The 19,232-nt window shown below is 32.7% G+C and overlaps 1 protein-coding gene across 7 annotated transcripts; it reads left to right on the forward strand.

Moving 5' to 3' along the window:
• The first annotated feature begins 9,275 nt into the window (after positions 1 to 9,275).
• On the forward strand, positions 9,276 to 17,041 carry LOC137820517 (protein SUPPRESSOR OF GENE SILENCING 3-like). Of its 7 annotated transcripts, none has more exons than XM_068624645.1 (7): positions 9,326 to 9,504; positions 11,151 to 11,292; positions 13,453 to 14,486; positions 14,633 to 14,927; positions 15,067 to 15,311; positions 16,258 to 16,418; positions 16,596 to 17,041. In XM_068624645.1, the coding sequence occupies exons 3-7, from the start codon at positions 13,464 to 13,466 to the stop codon at positions 16,792 to 16,794; spliced, it is 1,923 nt and encodes a 640-aa protein (XP_068480746.1). In that variant the 5' UTR covers positions 9,326 to 9,504; positions 11,151 to 11,292; positions 13,453 to 13,463; the 3' UTR covers positions 16,795 to 17,041. The 7 variants fall into 7 exon arrangements, with proteins under 7 accessions (XP_068480744.1, XP_068480745.1, XP_068480746.1 ...); XM_068624646.1 differs by having other exon boundaries at positions 9,366 to 9,504; positions 11,073 to 11,292; XM_068624642.1 differs by having other exon boundaries at positions 9,366 to 9,504; positions 13,448 to 14,486.
• The last annotated feature ends 2,191 nt before the right edge of the window (positions 17,042 to 19,232 follow it).

A 19,232-nucleotide genomic window follows, 5' to 3' on the forward strand; every position in this document is an offset into this window, starting at 1 on the left:
AAATGACTAATGGAATTATTTCTTTTTTTTGCAAACTTTCCAGACTATGGATTATTGGAAGTAAAAAAAATGCAACATCGTAACATGACTCCAAAACCTCCAACTAAGCCTTTTTCGACGAACAACGCAACATCACTCCAAAACCTCCAACTAAGCAGTGTAATACAACCAGAATACACTGTTAGACTCAATCATACATATAGAAAGTAATACTCGAGAATAATTCAACATTTACAAAAAAATAATGATGAAATATGATATTTTATTTATATTAAATTTTAAAAATAAAATTTTAATTCTAACTCAATTTTATAAAATTTATTTGTAAGAAAAAGTTTATATCCATTTATATATTATAAATTTGTATTATATTGATTTTTCTAATATTAAATAAAATAAAATTAGTTAGATGAGAAAATGTTTATAAATTGATACAAATATAAATATAAGTTGTTAAAGTAAAAATAATTTTAAAAAATTAATTATCTTAAATAGTTTTGAGTCTTAATAGAACATTGTTATTTTAGACTTAATAAAAATTAGGAAATTTTATCAAATTAGTGTTTAAATTAATTTTATCGAATGGACAATTTTTTAAAAAGTTACCAACATAAATAAGTTGTGTTTGCATGAAACAACTTTATTCTAATTAAGTTGTGTTTAGGTAACACAATTTTCTGACTCTTCGTGTGAAGTTGTGTTAGAGTTGTTGTAAAAGTTGTGTGATACAAACATGACTATGATTAGAGCGATGTGACTATTGCGTGTAAGAATCTTTTAGAAGATCATTTAACCTTTTCACACTACTTGACTCGAGTTGAGGGGTTGTGTATCATTACGATGGTCCTTTATCCAAGGGCTGAATTGTTCAATATTTGATTTGAACACACATTAGATTGGTTCGGGGACAATTAGGCATTGTCAAGTTAATAGTCGATATGGTTTCTCATGATCTCATTAAAATTGACCTTAAAGGGCCTCAGGCTTTTTGAGGGAGTTGGCAAGATTTTTGGAACATTATTCTATTGTTGACAAAGCAATCTTTCAATCCTTCTTTATCCTTGGATTCACGCTAAGATGTGCAAGACAGGTGACAATTAGCCTTTATACATTGATAAACAAAATCACTTGAAAATAAGAGACTTTTACCTAGTCATTTCTTAACCAAAAGAGTACCCGTGTTAATGACTTGTCTCTTCCAAGCGAAATTCTTGAACTTTTTGTTGAAATTGGATGCAATATGACATATGTTCAGATTATAATGTTGATAATATGGTTGTTCCTCTATCAATTATCATGCATATATAGGGTTGAAGTGTGACTTATTGTCACAATAATTGGAAGAGTCATCTCAATGCTTCCATTGTCTCGCCTTCAACAATTGCATACGACAAATGAAATGTGTTTTGGTTGCTACCTTTGACAATTGTAGTCAACACATGTTATTTTCTGATTAAAAAAAATGTCATCAACTTAGGCAATTGGCTTGCAATAATTGAATACATAATGCGAAGGTTTGAAAGACCAAAATACATGTTCTACTATGTAACATAAGGTCTATTAAACATTGTCCACAATGTATAAGGAGAAGCAACATATTGTACAATTTTTCTTGGTACACTGTCTTGCACCACTTACAACCATCTTGGAAGATCATTATATGATTCCTCTCAATCATCGAACTCCAAAGCAAGAGCCTTCTATTTTGCAAACTATGATTTTCTATATGTGATTGAATAGCCAAAACGACTTTTGATTTCAACAATAAAACCTTTTATGGGGATGAAAGGATTAGCCTTGACCGAGTTCACTACAATTAAATCAATTTGGGTTGAGTCCAAATTCACATGATCTTGATAGAAAAGTTGACAAACAAGTATGAAGTGTTTTATCATGAATTACGTCTCAAATTATAGTTATGGTTTAGCAGTCTCGGCATGTCTTTATCGTGTTTTACATCATGGAACTGACTTCAACCAAGAAAACATTGGAGGTTGCACCTTACTTTTGCCATGTTGGGCTTGGGATCGCATCAAATTCCTTTCCCCATCTATTGAGCCACTATTTACTAAAGATATTGTCGTAGGACTTGGTTTTCCACTAGAAAAAAGGCTCATTTTTTATCTATATAGTTACTTCCTTAATTTAAAGTTTGAATGTATTTTAACTTTTGTTGTCCAAATAAAACATATATTGTTTATGAAAGGTGGTCTCCTGCAACGATGTAAAGGCAACACAAAGCTACAAGTACAAACAATCAATTATGGAAGATGTTGGACCAATTATAGTCCAATAGGTTCTTAATCAAATCATACTTACATCCCTTGATTATTGTTGAGGTTTCGCCTGTTAGTTGGGCACTTGTTCCTGTGATCTATTTTGTCATAATAGAATTTCATCAAGTTGATCTAATAATGCGACAATTTGGGTTTCGACAAACTATTTCAACGGACTTATTAAGGTTATATTAACTTCACAAAGAAGATATGAGATGTAGAACATATAGACATTGGCCACAATGGCATGAAATGTGGATATCAATGTGGAATTATCAACATAAATGTGTCATTCAAGGTATTTAATTTAACGATAATGGCATTTACGTGACACCACAACATATAAGCAATGGTACATTAACCATATTATCCATTACATATCGCTTCCACAACTAACATCCAACAACAATGTAAGTTGAGTTCCTAACACCTTTCCTAATGTATTTTTATTTATCTAAATTTTGCCTTTTTTCAGTAGTACGATACATCACAAGAGCCTGAGCAACCCCAACAACAACTTCCTTGTTAGCATGTTAAGTCTTCTTCCTATGTTCAACAATTTCATAACTAGTCATTTGGTTATTCTAGGTAGTCCTGTCTTTTATAATCTTCAATGTCCACATACATGGATGATTATAACTACATGTCTTCTAAATCGTCATACCAGCAAGTTTGATACACGTGCAATATTTTTTCTGGACCAAAAAATATCTTTACAACTTCCACATTTACACCTCCATCTGCATACAATTTCATATCATTCATTCACTATTATGGGCCACAATTCTCTCGCTAGTTATGACGATCAAAATGACAAAGATGAAGACAATAATGATGATCCAGTTCCATCTCATCACACAACCACCTAACATGACATTCAAAGAAGACTCATAAGACAAAGAAGAAGAGCACATTGTGTCACATCCTCTCATAAATAAATTATTTGTCCTTATGTAACAATTTTATGTTCAAATTTATTTTTAATTTCATTTCTTAACTTTGCTCTTATTTTTTTAGAGTTAAAATTATAAATTGATTTTTTCCACTATCCTACAAAATAATTAAACAAAAATAAATATATAAATGCATAAAAGTAAACAATTTAACTTTTATATTAACTCAACAAAGTCGTGTTTGTATCTATAAATATTGCCAAATATTACCTAATTATCAAATAAACTTCTAATTTTTTTTCAATATTACCATTAACTAATTTAACTTAAACATTGTCAAACATATATTTATATATATAGATACAAAAAAGTTATTTCTATAATTATAATTATATATTTTTTAACTTTAAACACAAAAATATAAATAAATAAAATTCTAAGAGATCATAAGACAAAAAAAAAAACCTTTAAAACTAAGAAGTTGTGCACATAAAACTAAGACTTTTGCTTTACATATACACATTGATGTCATGCCACCTCTATCCAACTTCACCTTAAATCACACAACACTAAAGTTGTGCCCCCATGCACGACTTCAACTTAAATCGATGCTGATCGCAGTCTTGCAATAAAACAAAATTGGATTAAGCTAATCAAAGTCATGTTTGTGTCATTGTGGATTTTGGAAATAAAAACTATTTCATCTCCCTTGCAAAAGCTAATTTTGCATCTTATGTCATTGATTCCTCAGAGGGTCTAACTAGTAGATTTTGAATGGCAAAACAGTAGTAGAATCCTAGTTAACTTGCATTTTTTTTTGGTAAAAAACATGATAAAACAACCAAGCTAGTTCCTTTTTCATTGAGATTGTAGTTTTGTAGGGCATATTATAGGTCTTCCTTTGCTACCATCTTTTCCAAAGACTATGATCAACGACAAAAATGCTTCATGGGAAGTAAACTATGGTTAGCCTGGTCTAGAGAATTTATTGAGACAAGACAAATTTTGGTAACTTTTTTTTTTTCTGCCTATTTATTTTTTTTAACTTAACTTGTGGAACTCCTTATTCAAAAGTCAAGACTAACCCCTTAAAATACTTAAATTCTCTTAAAAAGCTAACATTTTCTCTAACACACAGAAATGTCATCTTTTATGATTTTGTAGTTTTCACCCACTTATATACAATGAATTGTCCTCATCTCTAGAGATGTGGGATCTCCAACACACCCGATAACGTCCCGATAGCGGGTGACCTGATAAGCCCAATAAATACTCGCTAGGATAGACTCGAAATGGCTTTAATACCATATTACAAAGTGGACTTTAAGCCTAACTCAACCCCATAAAACCAGCTCATAGGGTGAGGTTTGCACCCACTTATATACAATGAATTTTCCTCATCTCTAGTCGATGTGGGATCTCCAACAAGAAGCAAAGACATTAGCTTTCCTAGCATATGTTATGCACCAAGAGATGAAACCCTTAACCACAATGCTAACTAGTTTTGTCTTATATATACTAATATTTTGATTAACTAGTGGACCACATAGCACAGGAGCACATCTCAACTTTAGCTAGTAGGTGTAAGATTTGAAAGTAACAATGAGCCAGTTGAATATCTAAATGAAGAATACCAAATTGTGTCAACACTTAGCAAAGTCATTAACATTTGTGATCCATGGCAATAATCATTACATAAACAACTATCTTTTGCCTCAACAATAAACATTGAGCTTCATCCACAACCTAAAGGCAAGCTAAACTTCTCATTATGAGCTAAAAATGAAATTTTTGTGATTAAATTTATTATTGAACATTATACTACTACATAGTGTTAGAACTGCCAAGTATAAAGGTTTTGAATATATTTATAGTTTTTGCAGATTCTAGTGGCTTGGGACTCCGACAAACTAAATGCATATTTAGATGAACTAACCTTGAATTTTGACTTTTTGAAGAAGATTAATGTGTTCGAATGGTGGAAAGAATAACAATCAACATTTTTCATATCTTGCCTTAATGACAAAGATGACCACCCATATTGCTTAAGCTGCATCTCAATCTATATTTAACAATTATAGGAACCACCTATTGCTTGAAAATGTTAAAATAATTGTGCGTACATGTAGTTGGAAGAACCATTTTTTTTTGGGTAATTCAAATAATTTAATCGAGACTATTTTTATTTTATTTTTAAATTCATTAAATTGTCATTGCTCAGATAAGAAAGATTATAATAAGAAAACGCAGAGGAGGAGAGTTCTTCCAAGGTTGCATCCAATATTATTGAAAGTGAAGAAAAATAAAAATTATTTTAAAATTAGGATGAGAATATGATTAATTACTACTATTTTTTTCACCAATTCATACTACCATTTTTTTAACCTTATTCATGGAAGATTTAACTTTGATGTGTTTATTTAATGTTAATGTTAATATCATATTTATTTACGTCATTTGAATTTTATTGTCAAGGTTAGTCTTCATGGACGCAACAAAATATATGAAATAGTACAACATATGATTATTGTTAGAAAATGTTAAATATTAAATATGATTAATTTATTTGTGCAGGTCAACTTGCAAATGTTGAACAAGATGTTTTGACGCCTCCAAATCTGTGTGTTCTTGAGGGGTTCAAGATCATCACTTTTGGTGTGTGTTTTGTAATCTAGGTTTGATTACATAGTGGTTTTTCAATGGTTAGTTGATGACTGGATGTAGCTATTGGTTAAGAGTGAACCAGTATAAACCTCTCTATGTGAATCTCTCTATCCCTTCTCTTTTATACTGTTTTAATCATTGTTCTTTCTCTGCTGGTATAAATAACCTATTATTTCGAGAAAACAACCGGTTAAATTTATGTAAAGAACATTAAAACTAAACTTTTATCTAGTTGAACAGAAAATCAATTGGTTGATTGTTCAGAACTTTTCACTCTACTTCCAAACTTTGTGAAAATCTTGTGAAAACAATTCACCCCCTTTTGTTTTTGCCACTAATTATAACAGCAAGCTCGCAAAGCAATTATGTAGGATTAGTCAGGAAACTAGGCCTCAATTCTTATATAGGTCAGTTTGTTTCGACTCATTTTTTACGGGTCAAATGTGGAGCGAGCTCAAACGAGACACATTGCCACTCCTAAGGAGTGTTTTGACCAAAAGTTTCATATCTACGAGAAGTAAAGTCCAAGTGTAGTTGTATATGCACTTTTCTCCCTTAACATAGATACATATTTTGAGAGCAAAATCGTATTAAAAGTATTGAGGTCTAAATCAAACAATAAATTTGGATGTGATGATTAACCATAACATTGTTATGTTAACGAACTTGAAGTTCAAACATTAGCATTATTAGTGGAAACAAATGGATGGTTATATCTCATTTCTATCTTTTAGTCATAGATTTAGAGGTTTGTTCCAATACATCTAAAAGTTTTATATCACTTAAAAATTCAAACCAAAAGTAGTTTATATTATAAAAATGAACTTGGGTCAATGGGATGCTTCACATGACTTATGATTCATATTTAACCATTGACTTTATACCTGTATGGGTTAGGACTGGAGTACTCGAGCTAACTCATTTATTCTTTTATATTATATTTTTCTATTTTTTGTTTTTATGTTGCTAAACGAAAGAAAGAACTTTTGTCAATTTCAGAGTAATATAATTTTGTGTTTACTTTTATATATTTTTACTTTTTCTAATTATTTATGGATGTGTGAGACATGGATATAATTGTTTTCCATAATATTTAGATCGAAATGAATGATATTATTATATAATGCATCTTGTTATATATTGTCTTTGTTATTAAATATTAAGTTTTATAGATATTGAAAATGATATCACTATTTTTAGATAAAGAATATTTTTTTTCAAATTTTAATTATAAAAAAATTATCCATTAGTCCATAAGTCTAATACATGTAAAAAATTATGAGAAATTTTATAAGAGTCCATCCATAAAATCAGGTCTCACAAAGTGAAACCGTCAAATTTGATATTCTAATTTATATAGAATTTCGTGCATTAACGGATTGAAACGCCTTTCCAAGATAAGACCACAAGAACATAATCATTAATCATTAATCATAACGTTATTATCTTAATTGACTTCATATAAAAATAAATAACCATCAGTTTTATCACTCCCTCATAAAAACTGTTCTACTAGTTAACTCATTAAACAGCTATAATTTATGACTCAGTTTCAAAGTTCAGAAGTTTTTAATTGAAAGTTTGCAAAAACAAATTATTCAATAAAACCTTAAGATAAGCATCCAGTAAACAAATAAAAGAAAAAAATAAAGTAAATTGTTAACTTTTATAATAACTATTTTAAAAGTTATATTAATGATATTTTTACTAATTAAAAATATTAAATTTTTTGCTATTGAAAACATAAAATCCTTTTAAAAATTACTCTTATCAAATGAAATGAATGAAGAAAGAGTATGCAAGAAAGAGAAAACGGTATTTTACTGAAAAGTTATTATTATTATATTATTTAATATGACAAAAAATAAAAAAATAAAAAGATAAAAATTATCCCTTGATTTCTAAATAATTGTATAAATTTAATAATAAAATTTCGCTGTCTTTAGAATAATAAAAATATGAGTCCTGATATATTGACACTCTTTGACAGTAACACACATTTGACGTTGCACACTGACAATGACGTAGCAAAATGAGATTGTGTGTGACTGAGTAGCACAAGCTTCAAAAGAGGGTAAAAAAGAATATATTACATTGGTTCTTAGTAACAACTGTTGTAATATTTTTTTTTTACTCAGAATGACCCATATTACACCGGTTAAACCATCTAACCGATGTAATATACAACCTATATTCAGACGTGACTGGAGAGTTTCGCCTTTGATCCTCGCGTTTCCGACGGTTTCGAACATCAAATGGCAACATTCTGAGAGTTGTGTGGATCTGTTTCGATGCCGACCAGTTCAGCGTCATCGTCTACAACAACAACTGCACGCGGTCCTTGCTGTTAGCGGAAAAGTTGTTCCAGGTGCACCGTCACGTTGAGCGCGACAACGACGATATCAGTGAGGCGCTGGAGGTTCTTGTTGGCGTCGAGGCCGAGAGCGACGGCGTTGCAGACGTCGAGTGATTTGACGATGCAATCGAGGAGCTCCAGAAGGAGCTTGTCGAGCGACGACTTGGTAATCTGGGAAGGGTCATGGCCCATGAGAACGACAACTTTCAACTTAGCCTCGCACCAGAGGAACTTGTGGAGGAGGTGGCAAAGACAGGATATGGGCAAAAGCGTCTCGGTCTCTGACGTGCTTTTGAAAACATTATTGTTACAAAATTGTCACCGTCACATATTATTTTTTACCACATTGACAACGACAAATGTGTGTCATGATGCAAATGGTATTAACAAGGATTATAAGTAAAGAAAATGATCGAATTCAGAGATACTTTAAAAAAAAAATCAATCTTGAAATGTCAAAAAAAAATTTATTTCACATTCCACCTTAGCTCAGTCAAACACTTTATTAAATTTCAAACCAATGTGATCAAGAAATTACAGTTTTCAGTAATAGTTTTGCAAACTTTCAAATTAAAATTTAAAGTTGAGTTCAATACATTAAGATATGTTTGGTAAAGAAAAGAAGAAAAAAAATATGGAAAAAGGGAAAAAATGAAAATAAATAAGGAAAAAAAGGATTGGATGATTAATTATTTGGTAGATTAAAATAAATAAATAAATAAAATGGATTGTATTATAACCATTATATCCCTCACTTTATTATCTTTTATATATTCTTTAAGATTTTTTAGAAACCAATAAATATAATAATTTGTAATTACAATAAAATAGTCATATAATTTTATATTTAGTGTATTTTTTATCATATAATTTTATATTTAGTGTATTTTTTATCATATAATTTAATAAATACATCTGTAAATCATTTAAAAATATTTTAAAAACTAAAGATAAAATAATAAATATGGTTAAAGTTTTGCCTAAAATATAATTGTGAAAGTGAAAGCAAAAACTTTGGTTGTTTCCTTGGTGGGACATGTCCTTAGTGTCCAAGTTTATGAGTTTATTTATTTATTTTATTTGGTTGTACCCAAATAAATCACATTAAATTAAATTTTGAAGTCCACTCACAGAACCTGCACAATATTTTATGACCAGACCTTGGTCTCTTCCTCTAACGTTCCTTTGTTCGCATTGCATTTGACGCTTTACTCTCACTTACTCACTCGCCACTCGCCACTCGCTCTCCACCACCCTGGTGCCGCGTGCGTCTCAACCGCCGCATTTTCTTCTGCCCTTCTTCGCACGATCACTGGTGATTTTTTTTATCTCCTTCTAGTTGATTTTCACTTTTCTTACTTTCTTGTCATTTTGGACGTACTCGTTGTGTGAATACGGTGCTACCTGCATTGGTTTTTGCTTCTTGGGTTATTCTGTTGGGAAAGCTTGGTTGCACGCGTCTCTTCCTTTTAAAGATGATGAATCTGTTAAAACTAAAAGAAGGAAGAAAGACAGAATGAGATGGGTTCGTCTCACTTGCCGCTGTGTTAGTTTTTTAAAAACAGTACTCTTTGGTTTTGTTTCTGATTGTTTTCACGTTTAACCGCATTTCTACTTATGGTTGAATGGGATGTAGAGTAAAAGGAAAACGAGAGTTATAGCAATAGCTGGGTCTTTTTCCCAAAGGATTCGGCTATTCCGAGTTTTAGATTCTTGGGGGGGGGGGGTTTCAAACAGCCTGAATGTTTTATGGTGAATTTTCATAATACATTTTGGGCTTTTTTTTTTTAAGGATGAATTTATGTTTTTTTACCCTATTTTCTTCATGGTGAGAACCGAACTAAACAAATTTGAATGAATGGATTTTTAAGGATGGATTATGTTGTTATTGTTTATCTTTATTTGTAATACCTGTTATGATTCTGTGAAATCGCCTTTGCCCTCCCTTTTTTGTTATGATGGGAATGTTTACATGATGCCAAGCTGCATTTGTCTGGAGCTTTGGCTGTTGCTTTGTGCAAATATTTCCTTGCATTGATTTGTTTTCATGTAAAGGCATTATCCTTTCATACATATGTTGCATATGGTGTCTTTGAGAGCCCCCTTCATATGCGTCCCCCTTACATTTGATTGTAAAAGCATTATCCCTTTAAGCCCATTGTGGTGGTGGTCATTTTGTAATATTACATTGCAATTCCTCTTTTTGTAGTAATACAATGAAATTCCTCCCTTTACATGCATTATCCCTGCATTTAATTCATAGAGGTCAATACAGCACCATTGCAACGCTATAGTGGGGAGGTGATACTTCAGCACAGCCCCATGCCAGTTCTGTGTGTGGGTTGTTATGGAGCAGTGCAGTGTATTGGTTGCAGGGCAAATTGTGACTGCTTTTATGTAGAATTGTGATCGTCCTAGTTGCTACTCTTTTCCATTTGCAAAACCTTGATTATTTGGCCTCAAATGACGTGTCTGTCTGGTGCTGCTTTTGTATAGCAGTTCAGTTTTGTGCCACTGTTAATGCAGTGCAAATTGTGATCACTTTGATATAGAATTGTGGCTATCCTAGCTGTCATTCTTCTTTCTATGTACAAAACTCCAGCTCCTCAAACAATTTCATTTGGTGCTGTTTCTGTGTGTGCCATGGAGTGGAGCAGACCAGTGTCATGGCTTGAATTGTTTGTGGCTGCTTCCTCTAACGATCTGGTTCGGTGCTGAATATTGGGATTTGTACCCTTTTATTTCATCAGAATACTAACTCTATTTCTCCTCCCAGTCCTTTCACAGGCTAAATTTTCTATTCTCTTTAGATTCTATAACGATGTTGTTTGTTGCCATTTAAGATGTTAATATTGAGATTTTGCCCTCTGATTGTTTCATCAGAATGCAAACCTATTTCCCCAATTGGTTCTTTGAAAGGCTAAACAATACACCTCTCTCTTCGGTGTCTTTTGTCTTCAGTGCAAACCGTCTGACTTAGAGCTCTAATCATCATTTCTGGCCCACCTGCTGCACTCCTCCCCAGTTGAGTTTCCAGCCAATCAAAATCTGTGGAACTTAGGCATACTGTTCTGTGTTCTCTACACTGTTCACATCCTTTGTGGTCAGTACTTCATCCAAGAGGTTCTATGTTCTATTCTATATGCGTGTATTTGTGTGTGTCTATGTTTTGTTTTCATTTTCTTTCACCTCTGTGTTTAGCTACCCTTATTGTGCCCTTTCTTGCTGTATTTTTTCTCGTCTTTTATATTTCCCAACTTGTTATTAAATTCACTATTTGGCTTAAAATTATGAATTTTAATTGTGGTTGTTAGTATTGTACTATTCATGATACAACTCTTCAGCTTGGTGATGGTGAATTTGTCAGCGGAATTGATTATGTGGCTGGATAGAACATGAATCATGTGAATCACAAATGAAATGTGTGAATAGCAACTTGTATCACATGAATAGTGTGATTCTACCGCAGCAGGTTGCAGCACCTTACCATCCAAGGTCCATCGTGTTGCACCTGGCTGTTGTTTGTTGGAGTGATGCCTTTTCCTGTCAAAATCATGGAAAATGGTGGCCAAAGTGGGTAAATTGTGTTATGCTCACTGAGTTCAGATAGTTGACCTTATGATGCCCTTTCTTGTTGTATTCTTCTTGTCTTTTATATTGCATGACTCTTGTTATTAAATTCACTATTTGGCTTAAACTTATGACTTTTGTACAATTTACTACACTTTGTGTGGTACGATACAATTCTTCAGCTTGGTGATATGAGTTTGTGGGCTGAACTGATTATGTGCCTGAATCAAACATGAATCATGGGAACCACAAATAAATTTGTGTGAATCACATCCCACACGTTAATCATGTGATTCACATCCTGCACATTAATTGTGTGAATTGCATCTCACACATGAATTGTGTGATTCCTCTGCTGCAGCACCTTGTCATCAAAGGTCCATTGTGCTGCACTTTGTTGTTGTGGCTGGAGTAATGCTTTTTCCAGTCAAAACCATGCAAAATGGTGACCAAATTCTGTTGCGCTTGCTAAGTGGGTTAGAGAAGAGAGATGATCTGATTCACTACCCTAACCACAAACAACAGGCGCACTGTACTTTTTTCTTGCTTTAGGAGGTTTTATATTTTAGTTCTAAGACAAATATTGTGTTTTGATTTTGCACTGTCAGTTTTATGTATCTACTAGACCCTCTTTTTCACATGCAAACTAATCTCTTTCAATCAAAATATGGAAATAAAGGTCAGTCTAGATTCATTATAATAAAGTTTTATTTCCTAATCAATTTAAAATAAATATGTTTTTAATCAAGATATTTTGGAAACTAAAATAGAAAATTATTTTGAATTCTATGTCACTATGTTATCTATTTATCTTTATAATATAACTAGTTATACATGTATTATTTATTTTTATGTTTTTTAGTTATTGGTTGTGAATTTGGGCTTTTATGTCTCTCTTTCATGTATGTTATGTATTATTATTGATCATGAATCTTACTATTCACAAAACAATTTGATTCACCGTCTGCATAAAACAAGCCTTTTGATTCTCAATTTTCCTGATTCTACTACCATGCTTTTAATTATTAATTATGAATTTGTGTCCTGATACTACATATGTGTATGTTTAAATGCAGTATAAATCCTCAGTAGTGTCAATCTTACTATGTGTCATTCTTTTATAACAGTTTTGGTGTTGGCCCTATGTGCCACTATAGAGGATTGCTTGATTCATGTAAAAGCATTAGCCTTTCACGTTTTGCATTGGTCTCCTGTCATGTGCATAATGTTGGTATTTTTTTAGTTTTACTCTGGGGATTCCTCATTCCATGTGCATTGCCCCTGCATTTGATCCATGTACAACATTATCCTTTTCACACACATCATTGACTTGGTCTTTCTGCAGTATTACATTGAGATTCCCCCTTCAGTTATGTCCTATTTATTGTGTCTCCTTCTTTCAATGTTTTAAGTTCATAATATGAGGTGTTGATTATGTTCCTTGTTTGAGAATGTAATATTTGGTAAATGAATTTCTACAGTATTTTGATTTACTTGTGTCAACAACAGCTGTTGGTTGGTAGATTAAGACATCTCTTTGCTAAGTAAAATAAAAGTAGGCTTTTCCTTTTTTATTGTAGTTGATGGATTATCTGATATTTTATCTTTTCAAGCTCCTTCAGTTTTATGATTCTCTATACACTTTATCTTTTCCGTCTGTTATACTGAACACAAAAATATTGATCCAGAACAGAGCATATACAAATGAGTTCGAAAAGAGGGAGTGGGAGACCTAAAACCATGGTTAATAATGATATGTCCAAAGGGAAAAGCGTATCCGAATCTCATCCAAATATTGATCAGTTGACTCAGGGTGTTGCTGACACCAAGCTAAACCCAGGACAAGATGATGGTGAATGGGAGGTATATGGAAAGAAATCCAAGAACAGAGCTGGAAGCAGTGCTGCAAAACCATGGGGAGGACCAGCCCATAATTCTAATCCTAGGGCCTGGGTGAATGCAGATATGGCTCAAAAGCCAGGCATCTGGAATCATGGTGGAGTTGGAAGATCTTCTGGAAATTCAATGCAGACACAAAATGCTAACTTTAGGAGACCAGCTGGCAGAGGAAATGGAAGGCCTCAGTCTGCAACAAGTGGATATGAAGGCAACTATGTGCCTCCAAATCCCTTAATCCGGCCTCCACTTGAGCATGGCTGGAACTGGCAATCTAGACGTGGTGCAATACCGGCCAATGTAAGGGATGAAATTGCACCTGAAGACCTTGAACAGAATAATGATGTTGATGATGATGATGATGGAGAGGATGACTCAGATGCTTTGGAAGATACTGATGATGATCTAATGAGTGATGACTATGATTCTGATGTTAGTCAAAAGAGCCATGAGACACGTAAGAAGAACAAATGGTATAGGAAGTTCTTTGAGAATTTGGATAGCTTGACTGTTGAAGAGTTAAATGAACCGGAAAGACAGTGGCATTGTCCAGCTTGTCAAGGTGGTCCTGGAGCTATTGATTGGTACAGAGGACTGCAGCCCTTGGTGACACATGCTAAAACAAAGGGATCAAAAAGGGTGAAGATTCACAGAGAACTTGCTACACTTTTGGATGAGGAATTACGCAGGAGGGGTACTTCAGTAATTCCAGCTGGGGAGTCATTTGGAAAATGGAAAGGTTTGAAAGAAGAAGAAAAAGATCACGAAATAGTTTGGCCTCCAATGGTTATCATTCAGAATACGAAGCTTGAACTGGACGAAAATGATAAGGTGTGTATTTTTATTGGTATCAAATGATGAATAACTACTAGTGTCATGTTTAATATTTCGGTGGCTTGTATTTATGGAGCATAACATGCACAAATTTCACACATTACTGGTTTTTTCTTAACTTTGGATTTGTTCTTTGTATTCAGTGGATAGGTATGGGTAACCAAGAACTTCTTGATTATTTTAGCACATATGCTGCTGTTAAAGCACGCCATTCTTATGGCCCACAAGGTCATCGTGGGATGAGTGTTTTGATATTTGAAGCCTCAGCCAGTGGCTATCTAGAGGCAGAGCGTCTTGACAAGCATTTTGCAGAGCAAGGAACTGATAAAGATTCTTGGTTCAATCGCCCTATTTTATATCTCCCTGGGGGGAATCGCCAGCTCTATGGTTACATGGCTACAAAAGAAGATCTTGACTTTTTCAATAGGCATAGCCAAGGTTTCATTTCCTCTTTCCTTGTTACCTTTCTTCTTATTTGTACATTGCAGATTGTTTGATGTGTACTAGATGCCGGTTAATTTATGTTAACAAAGTATAAGCTGACTTTTGTTGTCTCTTCTCATCTGAAATTATGTAGGTAAATCTAGACTCAAATTTGACATGAGATCATACCAGGAGATGGTTGTACACCAAATTCGCCAGATGAATGAAGACAACCAACAACTTATATATTTAAAGAACAAGGTTGAGAGAAAAACTAGACACACGATAGCTCTTGAAGAATCCATTGGTAAAATGTCTGAGAAGCTGCGCAAGACAATGGAGGAAAACCGCATTGTGAGGAGGAGAACTAAAATGCAACATGAAGAAACCAAAGAAGAGGTAATACTAACATCAGATAGACTTTATGGTTATTAATTTTATTGAAAAAATTTGCTCGTTGAATCACAACCACATATTATTTCTGCTGCCACCGAGCTGTGGTTAAGATGTGCTTTCGCTTGAGTGTTTTGTTGAAAAGTTTGAGCTGTAATTTATGTGTTAGTACAAACGTGGAAAAGCTAAAGTTACTGTCATATTTTGTATCTTCCCTTATGAGAAGTTTTGCATATGAAAATGTGTTTCATGTACCCATTGAACTTCTGTTTGATGTGTCAAATGTTTTGTTGAAAAGTTTGAGCTGTAATTTATGTCTTAGTACAAACGTGGAAAAGCTAAAGTTACTGTCATATTTTGTATCTTCCCTTGTGAGAAGTTTTGCATATGAAAATGTGTGTTTCATGTAACCATTGAACTTCTGTTGGATGTGTCAAATCAGAGCATCACTGAATAAGAGATACAGTTTCATAGCTGCATTTAATGCCCGACCTAAAATGTCACGTCACGTTGTTGCTACTATATTGTCTTGTCTTCCTTTCATTAAAAGTAAAAAAATGAATGAGCAATGATATGGTTGCACTGGCCTAGATTTGCATTATGTTATCTATCAAATTGATTTTTTTATAATGATGCCTTGAAAGAAAAACACAATCTTGTAGAGATTTGGATCTAGGTTTATTATTTTTATCTTGTTGAGGATGTCTGGTGCACACCGTTAACCCAGATTTCCTGAAAAAAATTTATTGAATGATTCGAACCATGTTCTTGTCTTCTTGGTTTATCTTTTTTACTAACCCTGGGGCATAACTTGTTTTTTCTTCAAGAAACAAAAATGCTATTTTGTTAATTTTCCCTTCTGGTTAGCTCTTATCATGAATGATCTCTAGGTGATCATATTTTTGGTTTTATGGTTACGTTTCTCACTAATGTATTCTGTCAATCATGAAAGATGTATATGCAAGAACAATTCTTCAAGGACCAGATCAAGGTCATTCATGATTCAAGGGATGCAAAGGAAGAAGATTTTGAGAGGATGCAACAGGAGGAACGTGAGAAGGTGATGCAGTCAAGTACTACTGCTCATGTAAACGCTGAGGAATATAGACTCAAGTATGTAATTTTTATTCCTTCCATATTGTCCTGATAAATTGTGAAAGTATTATGTAGGCAATTTAAAATTGAATCGTTAAACAGCATTGTCTTTGTAGAAAAACTAATTTGACATAAAAATGATTTGGACAGTGGCATGGCATGATATTTTACAATGAATTTTGGTGAATGATGTAGGGTGGATGAATATCTAAAATTTGTTGAGGTTCAAGATAAAGAAATGGAGAATTTTGTTGCTGAAAAGGAGAAACTGTTGTATGCTCATGAAGTGGGTTATGCTGCTATGAAGAGGAGGCATTGGGAGGAAGAGGTGCAGCATGAGCAGAAGTTTGATGAGGAACTTGCCAAGCTCATGGAAAAGTACTCCCCTTCCTAAACTAACTCCTCAAATGGTATCTAATGTTGGGGTGACTCATACAAACATATAAACACAGCCTAATCAGTAGACAAAATAAATAGTGCCCAGACCTGCTATTCACTATGTCATTTTATTTTCTTTGCTACTTCTTCACATTTAGGTTCATACTTGGAGACACAACCCATATTCAAATTTTAAATTGCTGGTGCATCTGCTATTTTGCATCTGCTACTTACATTTTATGCATTTCAGTTACTTTCTTGCATGAGTCTTTTCATTAAGATGTGGAGAGTTTTATGTTTTTTTCAGGTTAGAGTCGATGATTGTTATCTTTTAGTTCTCATTGATAATTATTAATATGTTGATGTCAATTAAAATTGTTTTTAACTGATGCAAGTTGGGATTTTTTTTATAATGTCCGTTAAGACATAAATCAAAGCTTTTTATTGACCACAACTGATGCTATTTAAAGTTTTTTCTAAAATAGCAAGTATAAATTTTTTAATCTGCGTTGATTATAGTTATTTTATGGTTCACATCGTTGTAGTTAGTTTTATATTGATATTGATGTAAGTCTCAATTGACATTTGTCAAAATTTTCCTAATTAAAAACTTTATTGTGATGTTAACCAAATTTGTTCAATTGAAATTTGTAATGATTTTTTAATGACTATAGAAATTGTTCTTCTATTGACATTAGACTAGTTATTTAGTGATAGTTTTTGTATTTGGTAATAATTAAAATGTTTTATTTAAATAAAAATACAATTTAGTAAATTAAATTGTTGTAAATGAAAGTCAAATAACGTTAATTTAAAGAAGTATTTACAACATTTAAATCACATACATTGGGCACAAACTTTTTCCTATTTTAGTTGAAGTCTTATTTAATTACGATTCTATTAACTTGTGTGATATAATGAAGAATTTCAAGTTTTCAGAGAATTTTAAAAAAATGAAATTGAAATTAACTTAAATTTAATATAATTTAGTTCGCTCTTGAATGTTTCATTTGGTTTTGGATTGAACAATTTTATTCTCACAATATGCAAAATTTATTTTTTAATAATATAATTAAAAATTAAAATGTTCTTTGTATCACGAGGACAATTCCATAATGAAATAATGTACATAACATATCTAAGAAGACATCCAAATCATCAAAACATCAATTAGAGCCTTATTAGAAAAATACAAGAATATTGAATTTTAGTTGACTTCAGAGGAGACAAGTCAATATCATTTTGGGGTCAAACTTTAGTTTAAATAATTGTATAAAGTAGTATAGAATTTCATCACTCATGTATTGGACTTAGTAGCATAGAATAATTGAGGACAATTACTTCCGGAAGAATATTGTTGGACCCAATTTCAGTATGAAAAGACGAAAATGCCCTTAAACAAATGGGAGTACATATAAAAATACATTTTACACCCCCTTTTTTGGAATATGTTTCCAGATTTTTTTTTCCAAAACAAAATTTTTGTATTGGGGATTTTTTTTGGAAATGAGATTTTGATTTTTGAATTCTATTCTGAATTTTTATTTCCAGAACACGATAATCTCTTTCGGATCTACTTTTCTGGAATGTATTGTGTTTATTCTGGATTTTTATTTTTGAAATGAAGGACATTTTTAGAAATTTAAAACTATGTAGGGTGCAGGTTCAAAGAGATTTGGTGTAGGAAGAATTTGCCATAATTGAGTAATGTATTTGGACCAGGTTTTGGGCCTTGTATTTCGACCAATAGTGGAATAGGATTAGAATAAGGCTTCTTCTTCCTTCACCCCTACGTTTTACTTCCTGCACCCCACAATTTTTAAAATTCCAAACTGACCTTGATCTATTATTTGAAAAGGGGTCCTGGATTTTCGTTGCTACTGTTCATCTTCTTCATTCATCTTAGGTGCTGGTGCATGCAGGGTCTTTGTAGTTGTGCGGAGCAAGGTAGAGAAGTAGGATCGTGATTGAGTAATGTGCTACGGATTGATGAATCCGAAATTGAGTAATGTGTTGTTGATTTATCAATCCAGAATTGAATAATGTGCTACGAATTCATCAATCCGGAATATTATTAGAAATAGAAATCCGAAATTTTACCAGAAATATCAATCCAAAATTTCTACGGATTCCAGAATTCGGAATGTGAAAAAACATATACAGATTCTTTATTCCGTAAAACTACCGGAGTGCATTATCTGAAATATTATAGATGAAGTGTAGAAACGAAAATCCAAAAAAAAGATAGAAGTAGAGATCCAAAAACCATAAATTTTACTTACCTTCAAGTTGACAATATCACCCTAAAGCATAAAGAGATGTGGAGTTCTGGAATGGCGTCGCACGGAATGAAGATCTGGATTGGGAGTTGCGGCTGCGCTGGGAGGAAGAAAATGAAAGTGAGAGTTTTAGGGTTTTTAGGAATTAGGGGCATTTTAGGGTTTTTAAAAAATA

This window comes from Phaseolus vulgaris, chromosome 9 (genome assembly GCF_000499845.2).
Source record: "Phaseolus vulgaris cultivar G19833 chromosome 9, P. vulgaris v2.0, whole genome shotgun sequence".
In the NCBI taxonomy this organism is placed as follows: domain Eukaryota; kingdom Viridiplantae; phylum Streptophyta; class Magnoliopsida; order Fabales; family Fabaceae; genus Phaseolus; species Phaseolus vulgaris.

What these genes read in the sequence shown, in the direction of transcription:
- LOC137820517 (XM_068624641.1), top strand. An exon ending in AACTGGACGAAAATGATAAG is followed by an intron (nt 14,487 to 14,632) that starts GTGTGTATTTTT and finishes CTTTGTATTCAG; the next exon opens with TGGATAGGTATGGGTAACCA. An exon ending in ATGAAGAAACCAAAGAAGAG is followed by an intron (nt 15,312 to 16,257) that starts GTAATACTAACA and finishes CAATCATGAAAG; the next exon opens with ATGTATATGCAAGAACAATT.